The sequence below is a fragment of the Aspergillus nomiae genome (assembly GCF_001204775.2).
Source record: "Aspergillus nomiae NRRL 13137 chromosome Unknown contig00051, whole genome shotgun sequence".
In the NCBI taxonomy this organism is placed as follows: Eukaryota; Fungi; Ascomycota; class Eurotiomycetes; order Eurotiales; family Aspergillaceae; genus Aspergillus; species Aspergillus nomiae.
In genome coordinates this window covers 1-11,733 of record NW_015378106.1, presented here as the reverse complement: position 1 = coordinate 11,733, position 11,733 = coordinate 1, and the positions used below count along the sequence as shown (strand labels likewise).

The window sequence follows — 11,733 nt, the reverse complement described above, 5'->3', positions numbered from 1 at the left end:
ATAGTGTCACCTCACGAAGATGGAAGTGGATTCTGTGAAGTTCCGTTTTACTTTAAGTGATATTATAGCAATTGTCTGATCTGGTTACGGGGACTGTATAAGTATTGTATACTTCCTTTATAGTTTAGTGTAGCTTAGTATATAGGGTCTTAGAATAATATGTACTGCTATAAATATTCTGAAAAATGTTTGTTTGGATTGTCACAGGGTACCATATAATCGAATAGTCATACTATGGCCTTCCCATGATTCTGTAGAGCGCGACCAAATATAGGACTGTGGAGCTTATAGAATAAAAGACAGAAATTAGGGTCTTATGATGAATTCGAATGATATTATGACTTGACTAACTTATCGGCATTCCACGCTGGAGGGTGTTTGTGACTGAGGCACAGCGGTGGTAGTACCTACTAGTAGAACTAAGCACATTGTAGTTAATAGAGGAGACGACTTGAGGATATTCCATAGTTCCTTTTATTTCACGTCATCTATTCACCCCATACACCATGGTCGAATGGAATGAATCTTTCAATTCCTTTTGTTTCCTAGGCTGTATGAATAGGGCCTCAGCGTCACGTACATAGGCAACCCATTCTTCACTGACTACCTTCTTGTGCTTTTTTCACTATCTCCTACCTTCTGTTTCTTATAAAAGACGTGCCAATCCCCCCTCCCACTTTCTCTTTCTATCCTATCTCCTTTCATAGTCTTTATTCGACGAGGCCAGTTTTTTCAGGGATCATCCTGAGATTTTTTATGCACTTTCGGTTCTGTCCAGCGTGAACAGGGTTCTTATGGTGGGGGACTACAAACAGCTCTGCCCTCCAGTCTTCGCCGAAGAGGGCCAGAGGGTGTGGGCTACCTCGGCTTTTGAACGGCTTCATGTCGCGGGATATCCATCTGTGATGTTGGATATCCAATATCGCTCACATGCTCGTCTCTACGCCCCTACTTCCGAAGTACTCTACAACGGACAGGTCCGGTCAGCTCATGTGATTTATTCCATGAAGTAAGCCGCCTGTTTAATGGCGCAGTTACTGTGAGTTGGAGAAATTCCACATGGCATCTCCCTCGAGAGATTGGGTTCGTGAATTGCGCAGGCCAGACATCCCGCGATGCTTCCATGTCGATACTCAACCATGGGGAAGCAGAGATCGCTAAGATTATCTGCCTAGCGAGAGCCATAAGGCAACGGCCGCAATACGGTCGAAACATCCTGATAGTCTCTCCATACAAGGCGCAAGTAGCTTTAACCGCGCAGAAATGGGAAGAAACATACCCAGGACTGGAGACAAAGCCACGCATCCAGGCCGTCGATGGAGAGCAGGAGGCTGAGGGGGATGCTGTAATTGTCATGCTCAGGACACACAGCGTATATCCTGGCTTTGTGGCCTCATCACGTCGCATCAACGTCATGACATCGAGGGCAAAGCACGGAAATTGGGGCTGGGTATCTGGACAGGTCATCCGCGAACACGCTCCTCAACTCCAGGCAGTGATGATGCAATATCGGGAGACTATGTGTTCCTTCGCACTGAGGGGAGAACCTAGTCATGTACTTTCGTCAAATACAAACTGCGCCTTGACACCGTACCCCGAGCGCATTACTCACCTACTTACCTACCTCCCTACTTATGACGTTAGGGTCGCACCTTCCACGAGACCCTAACTGAGGAAATACAAACTTCTCCTCCTTTCTCTCTCTGCTTCTCTTATGCCACCCTCTTCACAACTACCTATCACTCTGCTTTTATTCGAACCTGTGAGGTTCTCAGATAACACTCACCCCACCCTCGCCCCTGAGACCTGTGCCCAGTGCCGACCGACCAGGTCTATCTGCCATGAACCCAGCTCCTGAGTTTGAACAGGCAGGACGCCTGGAATTAATTAAACAGATCTCTGAGACTGGTGTCAGTGAGATCGACTCTGTTATATGGGCCTTTCTCTGGCTCGCGGATATGAACAGGGTTCAGCTTTTAGCCCAATATGCGAAGAATCCAGAAACTTCCTTGGTTTGCTCAGGCGACCTCAGGCGGGATTATTACCCAGCACTGAGGAATTGTACGTTATGGTCCCCACCAACTGAGTGCGAGCGTCCCACAACTCGTTCAGCCAAGGCCGCAGATGACACTGCAAACCGCGATCAACACAGATATATCGTCACCAAAGCCGGAGAACCTCTGCAAATTGCAGATCTGATACCCTTTGCTCTCGGCGTTCGTCATCAACGCAAAACAGAGAGGGATAAATTTTGAGATATTCTCTCTTGCTTCTGGTCCGCTGACGGAATCAAAAGATGGCAACCAGCAGGTTTTGAAATGGCACTGAGACAACGAAGAACCTACTATGTACTTGCGCACATGTCCACCGTTTATGGAACACAGCCCGTTTTGCACTTCGGCCGGTCAAATTGGGGCTCGAGTTTTACTGGTTGCCTGATGCACTAAAGAGGGAGGTAAAGCCTTGTAACAAATCCATCATCGGACGGTACGTTGCCTCTGCAAAGAACTGCGTACTGTGCGACTGTTACACCCATGAGTTGATTGAATCTGGCCACGCCATTTAAATTACAACTCCGGATCCTGAAGGATTGCCACTGCCATCCTTTGAGATCCTTGAAATGCAGTGGTATCTGCAGCCTTAACTTGGGACTTCCCTTGTAATAGGATCTCCAGACTTTACGCATATGCAAAGGCTACAACCTTATGTGTCTGCTGTCATCCCCTTACATAACTGTTCTTATTGTGCTTCCCGCCAAGCCTGCCCAAATTAAGGGCTGCCTTAGTGTCTCTGGTGCGGACATTTTCAAAATAATAGGGCATCCGAGAGAGGAAGTTGTGCCTTTATCCCTGAAATGTTAGGTGTAAATTGCTGGCTGGCTGCCGTTGGATTCACCATCTCCATGTTAGATACAACTTACATATATCTTGTTGCATCGATCTGTTTCGGTTCTCATATTCCAGGATGCATTCTACGGCGTGTGGGGTTTCCTGCTTTCGTCGGTACTCCTGTGCCCACAGGCAGCATTCGTGCCTTTCCCCCTCTTCGATATATATTTCAATAACCACAGATAATATTAGTTGCCACTATTCATGGCAATTTTGGTCATCTATCCCAATAATCCCCTCTATTCTAGCAATAACCACAGCGCCAGGGTGGCCTCTAGTGTACTATTATGTGACGAACTGAAGGAATGGTCCAATATCACTAACTAGAACCCTTCTCGATATTCGTTAAAATTATTTGACCCTCCACCACCAGAACGCTAAATTGAACGATCTGTAGGCTCCTGTTTAAAATACTATCTATTCGGAGGTTTTGAGTAGGGGGAACATTTGAGATATTAAAACATTTACGAATAGTATCAATTTCGCAAGACAGCACACGAGATGTACGGTTTATGTATTTCCAGATGAAGCAATGATTCAAGGTGCGCTTGATCTTTCTCTGTCGAATATTCAAGGTTTTCGTCCGTAGCATGATTGAGATCTTAGTGCCCAGCAAATGGCAGGAGGCCAAGAAGACCTGCTCCAAAAAGCCCAGTCTGTAGCTTCACTGACTTGCCCGCTGCATTTGTAGTCGCCGCTGCAGACTTTGAGCCAGTAGAGCTGCCTGTGGCAGACGCAGTTCTATCCGTGGAAGTGACTGACATCGTTCCACTGCTCGAAGTCGTACTAGGGGAAGTCGTGCCGGCCGAGTTGGATGTGGCAGAGGGAGAGGAGTCAGCAGTATATGTGGTCGAGGTAAACGAGCACTCTCGGATAAGGTTATTGGCGTCTATAGGATTTAGTACATCTGCCGCTTCATCTCAATGGGGAAAAAAGTACCGTTGTCTTTGCCGTCTTTGCTGTACTTGTCCAGGCACGCAGCACAATTGGGAATGCTAGTCGATGCCTGGGGATCATCTCAGACACATTTCAACTCAGCTGCCTCATCGGTATTGCTGCTATCGCAAATGGACGTCAGGCTGACCACGGGGGCGCAAACATCCTTGCACTGGGCCGGGACATCACTTGACTCTATAGCTTGAGCCACGATGGACCCAGCAAATGCCAGCACAGAGAAGATCAATAGCGAGCGCATTGTGATTACCAGGGTACAATCAAACTGAGATCTGCTCGGATAGTCAAATCCGCTCAAAGATGCTAAGAGTAATTTCAAACTTTTCAACGGCGGTCCAGTTCGAGAAAGTATCTCGCATATCTATAAGTTTCAATGCTCGCTGTTAGGACTTTCTGTCGCCTCTATTATAGGATCGTCATTGCCACAATGCTCTGAGCCTCTGTATGATGTGGGGAGAAATATATGCGGCCAGTCAAAAGATTATGTTAGGTAATCCCCTATACAGAACTCCCGAACCGAGGTGGAACGCATGAATGAGAGACCAATGGGTTTGAATTAGAGAAGTCTTTCATTCCTGAACTCCTTCTTCCCGGAAATGAATCTGCCCGACCCATGTCCACCGGATGTGCCGGAGCTAGAACTCCCGTGGGAACCGATCGCCTGGATGGAACCGCTCGGAAATGCTGGGCTGGCCAAGATCAGTCCGAAGGAATGAGCGCGGTGAACCGGATCCAGCTTTACAGCTGAGAAAATCGAGCTGATACAACTGATTAGGAAGAAGCGAGAGCATTTGTATGGACAAATTATCGTGAATAACACGATCGTTTGACCAAGAGCTTCGGTGGAAACATCATGTTCTGCAACCTTTGTCAAACGAGTAACCAATATTTTTTTTTAAAAAAAAAAAAAAAAGGAAAGAAAAAGAAAAGAATTCTCTAACACCCGCCAATCTCCCATCGAGTTGTCTCTCAAGATATTCATCATATTCAAAATTAGAACTTGAATAGTTTGATAGGATTCCAGTTACTTTCTTAACTCGGGTTTTCAAGGGACGAGATCTGATTCATTATTCAACGATTACAACTCTTCCGGTAGGGACTTTCCCCCTACAAGAATATAGAAGCAGATTCGCTGTACATCGTGGAAAGGCCGAGTTGGATCTTCCTGCAAACAGCAGATGTGTGGGAACCCCCATCTCAACGAATGGATTGTCAGATTGAAGACAACCTTCTGCTGATTGAGCATTTAGTATCAATACCTCGCTGTTTAGGTTTGGAGATCTTCGGTGTTACCCAGCACACTCTCTATCGCGCCTGCAAGGGCAGCATACACGTCAATGGGTTCAATTGACTGCTGCCCAAAGTGGCTGAAGAGTTTCCATAAAACTGGAGCTCTCATTCTGCCCTGCAGCAGTTCGTGCACGGTCGATCGGATATATCACAAATATGACAGGTTGAGTGTGAGCTGTGGGAAAACACATTTAAAGTCACATTGCGATGTGTCCCCCCGTGCATGAACTAGTGAATTCTCCTGCGACGTGCATACAATAAAGCTAAAGATACCGGTCAAAGCAACTTCGACGTCAAATACCACGAATGTATGCTGAGAAACATTCTTTTCGACTGGTCTACGAAGGTAGTTGGTTATTGGCCTTGTTCTAAAATTAGGGCCGGGGCCTAACCGATAATAGTAGGCCAGACCCTGAACCCTGAGGCTAGTGGTAACTCCCGTTCCGCTGTATACTAGTGGTATTGAGCCAGTAAAAATCTGGCCCGACCCGGTAGTGATCATCTCAATATGAGCCCTCATCCTGCTGGGTATACAAACACCACGTCGCATTCTCGCAATATTTAATACTGTCTGGACGCCATATTGTCGTGAGAAAGTCACGGCCCCTTTGCGTGCATCGGTCAACGTTCACTCCACCCACCATGCAGCGGCTCTACGCTCTTGCTTTACTGTCATGCTGCGCACAAGCCCAGGCCAAGGCAGTCTTTGCCCATTTCATGGTACTCGAATCCTTCCCCCCGCCTGAAGTACATCTACTGACATACTATATCTTATACTAGGTGGGTAATAGTGCCGATTTCTCAGATAAACAATGGAAAAAGGACATCCAACTGGCCCAAAACGCCCACATCGACGGGTTCGCGCTGAACATGGCCCACAACGAGATGCTCCCCGCGACCCTTGATAAAGCCTTCGACCAAGCCGACGACCTCGACTTCAAACTCTTCTTCTCATTTGACTATGCCGGGAACGGATCCTGGCCCAAGCAAGACACGATCGACCTCATGAACAAGTACAAAGACCGCCCGGCCTATTACAAATACGACTCCAAACCATTCATGTCCACCTTCGAGGGCGCAACATCCAAAGACTGGCCTGAGATCAAGAAACAAACCGGTGCCTTCTTCATCCCCGACTTCTCATCCGTCGGTCCCCAAGACGCCGCCAACAGAAGCTATGTGGATGGGCTATTCAGCTGGGCCGCCTGGCCGAACGGGCCTACCCGCATGAATACCTCGTCCGACGATGCATACAAACATGCGCTGGACGGTCGCCCATACATGATGCCGGTGTCGCCCTGGTTCTACACCAATATGCCCGGCTTTGACAAGAACTGGGTATGGGCCGGTGATAGCCTGTGGTATGATCGCTGGGAGGAGGTCATTTCTTTCCAGCCGGAGTTCGTCCAGATCATTTCTTGGAATGACTACGGCGAGTCGCATTATATTGGCCCGCTGAATGATGATAGCTATGAGGCGTTCAACCGCGGGGAGGCCCCCTTCAACTACGCCAAAAACATGCCCCACGATGGTTGGCGCACATTCCTGCCGTACGTCGTCGATCAGTACAAGAACCCGAACTCGACAATTCCGATCAAGGAAGAGAACGTTGTGACCTGGTATCGTCTCCATCCGGCGTCGGCATGCACCACCGGCGGCACTACCGGAAACTCGGAAAGCCAAGGCCAGGTCGAGTACAAGCCGTCTGAGATTGTGCACGATCGCATCATGTACTCGGCGCTTCTCAACTCTACGGCCGATGTGAAGATCAGTATCGGGAAAACCACGGTGACAGGCAGCTGGGATAATGTCCCCAAGGACGGAAAGGGAGTCTACCATGGCAGTGTGCCCTTTACCCAGTCCGGAAACGTGAAAGTGAGCATATCACGCGGCGATAAGGAGATCGCCAGTATCTCTGGCGAGCACATCACGTCCGAGTGTCCTAGCGAGGAGAAGGGGTTCCAGAACTATAATGCCTGGGTTGGCACTTCCGGGGCGGATGGTACCATGGCACCGTCCCATGCCATGCGTCTATTCTCGCTCGGAATCGCCATCTTTATTTTGGCGAGGGAGATGATTATGTTGTAATGCGTTTTAATGTTAATATTGAATATATAGCTCAAGTACGAGGGACCACAGTGAGCAAAATGCATCTAACGACAATTACTGTACATACCTGGCTACCGGGGAAACACTTAGCCGGACGACATCCACACAGACAATGTGCTCCGTATGTCTATAGTGATTTCCGCAGCCACGGAAAATGAAGATTGCATAATCATCACCTGTAGATATTCTTCAGCCAGTCCCGCATTCACTCTTCGTCGTAACGAGAACACGTGTCGTGGTGTTCTCCAGAACTGAGAGAGGGAAGGTTCAGACCCAAACCGGCTAGACACGAAATTGCACCAGCGGAAGCTAGAAGCACACCATCGTTTAGACGACAAGAGGAGGCCTCCGAGAATTTCACCGACGCCAGCCAATGATCGCGTGGGATTCCTCCAGCTCGAATGTGAAGAAATGCGGGGACGCCATCCCACTCGTAGCCAAGCTTGTTTTCACACCAATGGAATATCTGCATGAACTATCCAAAGGAGGGGCATGGTCGTGGCTTCCACTGGTGGCTGATCGGTCGCGATGCGGAACAATCGGATTCAAGGACCATGAGACGTACACGCGAGATGATGTGGGGATGAAAGCGTCGCTTGCGATATTTTGTTGGGGATGGGAGGATATATAGAAATGGTGTGATTCCCTGCTGTTGCCTTTTCTTGCAATTTTAATCTGGAACTTCACGCTCTGTGGACCTTCCTCTGGTATATATATATATTTTCTATACAAGACGGAGAGAACCTTCATTCGCCATGCCTACTGCTGTCGATAATGCGACTCCCGCAACGATACGGGGAGGCAATGAGCAATCTCGTCCGCGCATCTCACAGCCATTGGAATATACCGGCACCCTAGACACATATACCCACCATGACCTCACGCCCGTTATCGGGAGAGAGTATTATGGCGTCCAAGTCGCCGAGATCCTCAAGTCAGAAGAATGCGATCGGATAATCAAAGACCTTGCTGCGACGAGTTAGTGGCCATATATAATCTCATCACGTCGATTCACTATTCTAACAATGACCAGTCTCCAGAAGAGGTGTAGTCTTCCTCCGGAACCAAGACCTAACCCCACAAGAAATGCGCCAGTTTGGTGAAAAGCTATCAGTCATTGCAGGATGCGTGAGCTGCCCGCGCCCAGACTCATACTCTCCGCAGACCTACTAACGCAGCAAAACAGCCAGAATCATCAGCCTTGCACGTCCACCCACTGACGGAAGAAGGAAGCGAGCTGGGTGACCAAATCAGCGTCATCAGCAGCGAGAAGCAGAAGAAAGGAGGCGGTCTGACACATCAGCTCAGCGACACGAGCCGATTCGCTTCAGTAGGATGGCACACTGACATCAGTTTCGAGCGCGTACCCTCCGACTATGCGATGCTGAAGATCCACACTCTCCCCGAAACAGGCGGCGACACGCTGTGGGCCTCGGGGTATGAGGTCTATGATCGGCTCTCGCCGCAAATGGCGGAGTTCCTGGAAGGGTTGACGGCGACGCATGATGCTACGTTCTTCCATGATGAAGCGCGGAGATTGGGGAACCCCCTACGAAAGGGTATTCGGGGCTCGCCTCTCAATCATGGTGAGGAGCTTACGGCCGTTCATCCGGTTGTGCGGACTAATCGTATGTTCTCTCTGTCTTCCTTCAGTTTGCGGTCTGGTACGGCTAACATTGCGATAGCGGTTACTGGGTGGAAGTCGGTGTATGTAAACAAGGGATTTACTCGTCGTATCAACGGGGTAACCAAAGATGAGTCTGATATGTTATTGCAATATCTATTCAATGTGAGTTGAGAGAATATCCTGGGTCTGGAATATACGTACTGATGGCATTAGCTTGTCACGCAAAACCATGACGCCCAGGTTCGGTTCAAGTGGAACAAGAACGATATGGCAATCTGGGATAACAGATCAACTTGGCATTGTGCGACATACGACTATGCGGAAGCTCGGGCTGGTGACCGAGTCTGCAGTTTGGGCGAGGCCCCTTATTTTGACACTCAGTCCAAGTCGCGGAGAGAAGCACTGGCTGAGAATTGACGGTAACGAATATCATACCATGTATGTACCTGGCGTTGGTTGTTATTTTCTACTATCTTTTTAAAATTAAGGCTGCAATAATATTCACAAATGAGAGACAAGTCTTAATATTCATTCATTGCATGATTAAACATATGAACTTCAGAGAGCCACAGCGCCAATAGCTCGTAAGTCATTTTGAGTCGCAAGATCTTTAAAGTTAAACAGACATATATAAGGGTGGAACGAGAAGAAGAGAAAACAGAAAAAGGTAACTAAAAATGATAACCACCTATCCAATTCCAGATTCCAGCTCGGGCATGGATAGGCGAACCTAAAATGGATATAGAATGAAGTACTGCTCAATCTCCAATCACGCTTGGCATGGCTCGGACATCTTCATGTAGTTCCAGCAAACTATGCGATGTTAGTTATTGTGCATGTGAGAGCAACGACTGGGGCGAACTTACTACTGTAGCCCATATCCTCACCAAACAAAGCCCCCAGGAGCTCCTTGCCATGCTTAGTGCCCTCGTCAGGGGTATACGACACTGCCGTATGTCCCAAGGCCAGCCCCATCACAGGCGGGTAGTGGATGAGGTTCATGAACTCAGGCTTGCCCTTGGTCGCCTCTGCTAGCATAAGCTGATGGATGTTGGTTCCTGCATAGTGGCCGTGGTGTATGGCGCCTCCACAACGCTTGATACCAGCCCACTGAGCAATATCACCAACCGCGAAGTGGTACTCTGCGTTGGGGACCGGGTTGGCGAATTGAAGACTGTCACACGGTTAGTTTCCTAAACCACCAGAAACAGCGGGGTACGAAGCCACTTACTTCGGACGAATCTTAACATAACCCTCCTCGGTCAAGGCATCCTTGGGCAGATACGACGATGTAGGTGAGCTTTTCGAAACGGCATTCATAATGTGACCGGCTCTGAGTTTCGTTCCATTCGCCAAGGTCAGATCCCATGTGCGCTTCCCTTGCTCTCCCTCTACCGCTGTGGTATCAATAACCCGTTGGCCCAGAATAACCTCAACGCCCTGTTCCCTGAGCTCAGAGACGACGCGCTCCGCAAACTCATCCGGCAAGGGCTCCGCAGAGAGCAGACGATGCCGAGAATGAACCAGAGTAACCTTCTGCTGGGGATCCAGCTCCTTCAACTCAGCTGCCATTTCAACACCCACGGCACCTGGGACACCACAGTTAGCCACACTCCTTTCAACAAATGATAGGACATATATTACCTCCACCGATGACAACAACGCCATCATCTGCACCCCGAATGGCCTCTTTATGACTCAGTGCCTCCTTCAGGAACTCTTCTCTCTTCAATGACTGCGGCACCGTCGGAAATACCCGACGGAGACCCGTGCCCGCAATGAAGAAATCGTATTTCTCCTGCCTCGTCTCCTGGGTCTCGAGGTCAACGATCTGGGCGACCTTGTTCTGGAAATCCACGGTGTTGACACTGCCACGGACGATTTGGAGATTCGGGCTCTTCAACGCGGGAATGTCGCAGAACCGAGTCCATGTCTTCGATGCAAACTTGTCGCATGCCAATGCTTTGGGGGAGCCGATCAAGTGATCTTCAGGAACATGTTCGTCAGTAACCAGTTCTCGGGTCGCGAAGGTGGGGGGAATTCTCACAGAATCCATCTCGTTCATCTACAACGGTGATCTGAATCGGAATTTGATATTGGGGGGCTTGGCACCCTCTGTGTAGTTGAAGCGAGCAAGGCGGCCCTTGGAAAGGTCAAGCAGGGACAGGGCTGCGCTCAGTCCGCCGTACGAGCCACCGGCGATCAAGACGCGGAACTGGCGCAGGAGAGGGGTAAGGGCTTCGTTGGAGGGCATTGTAGCGACGGTCTACTAGGGGGGTATTATGCAAAAAGGAAATACAGATGGAGAGAGGAGATGGCAGCGACCCAGGGGAAACAATGGTGATATTCAGTGTAAGGGCAGAGGGAGCATTAAGAACGGGGATTCTTCTTTTAAAGTCGGCGGTAGTGACCGGACGTGTGCTGCGCCTGCATTGGCAAAATGGATCCGAGGCCAAGGATCAAGGACTCCGGAACGGTGGAGCTAATGGAGGGTTCTATATTAGACGAGTACGAATGGGTTAATTGTCCGCGGAGATTAGGGAACTACTAGTAGTAGGGTAGCAGTATGATATTCAGTATGCGCTGTTGCATTTGCTGTCATATTGGCGGGAATATGAAGTCTATTGCTTTGGATTTGACACTCAGAGAAGTATCTGATGTAATGGGGTACTGCTTAAGATGGGGGAGTATATGCAATGCCGGTGTCTAATCAGATTGTCTCCCCGTTCCGGATAAACACTGCCAAGTAAAGTTTCTCGTATCTTATCAGATCCCGGCTCAGAGCGGGCACGCGAATTAATTGCGGGTTTGATTGCATAAGAGAAACTCGATGAAGAGGGTGGAGTTGGATTCCAGAAGAAAAAA

General features: G+C 49.0%; 5 protein-coding genes across 5 annotated transcripts; 3 read left to right on the top strand and 2 right to left on the bottom strand.

Moving 5' to 3' along the window:
• Positions 1-1,123: 1,123 nt before the first annotated feature.
• ANOM_003219 (uncharacterized protein) lies at positions 1,124-2,255 on the top strand (the record flags this gene model as incomplete). The annotated part of the gene is made up of 3 exons (XM_015548476.1): positions 1,124-1,555; positions 1,645-1,762; positions 1,831-2,255. The coding sequence occupies 3 exons, from the start codon at positions 1,124-1,126 to the stop codon at positions 2,253-2,255; spliced, it is 975 nt and encodes a 324-aa protein (XP_015409403.1).
• Positions 2,256-3,490: 1,235 nt separating this feature from the next.
• On the bottom strand, positions 3,491-4,083 carry ANOM_003218 (uncharacterized protein; the record flags this gene model as incomplete). The annotated part of the gene is made up of 3 exons (XM_015548475.1): positions 3,491-3,777; positions 3,828-3,894; positions 3,973-4,083. The coding sequence occupies 3 exons, from the start codon at positions 4,081-4,083 to the stop codon at positions 3,491-3,493; spliced, it is 465 nt and encodes a 154-aa protein (XP_015409404.1).
• A 1,691-nt stretch (positions 4,084-5,774) lies between these two features.
• ANOM_003217 (glycoside hydrolase family 71 protein) lies at positions 5,775-7,220 on the top strand (the record flags this gene model as incomplete). The annotated part of the gene is made up of 2 exons (XM_015548474.1): positions 5,775-5,852; positions 5,913-7,220. 2 exons carry the CDS (start codon positions 5,775-5,777, stop codon positions 7,218-7,220), a joined length of 1,386 nt encoding a protein of 461 aa, XP_015409425.1.
• Positions 7,221-7,996: 776 nt separating this feature from the next.
• On the top strand, positions 7,997-9,285 carry ANOM_003216 (TauD/TfdA dioxygenase family protein; the record flags this gene model as incomplete). Its single annotated transcript, XM_015548473.1, has 5 exons — positions 7,997-8,219; positions 8,275-8,369; positions 8,428-8,869; positions 8,927-9,030; positions 9,082-9,285. 5 exons carry the CDS (start codon positions 7,997-7,999, stop codon positions 9,283-9,285), a joined length of 1,068 nt encoding a protein of 355 aa, XP_015409426.1.
• A 352-nt stretch (positions 9,286-9,637) lies between these two features.
• ANOM_003215 (putative pyridine nucleotide-disulfide oxidoreductase AMID-like) lies at positions 9,638-11,122 on the bottom strand (the record flags this gene model as incomplete). Its single annotated transcript, XM_015548472.1, has 5 exons — positions 9,638-9,681; positions 9,735-10,042; positions 10,100-10,457; positions 10,513-10,854; positions 10,981-11,122. The coding sequence occupies 5 exons, from the start codon at positions 11,120-11,122 to the stop codon at positions 9,638-9,640; spliced, it is 1,194 nt and encodes a 397-aa protein (XP_015409427.1).
• Positions 11,123-11,733: the final 611 nt, after the last annotated feature.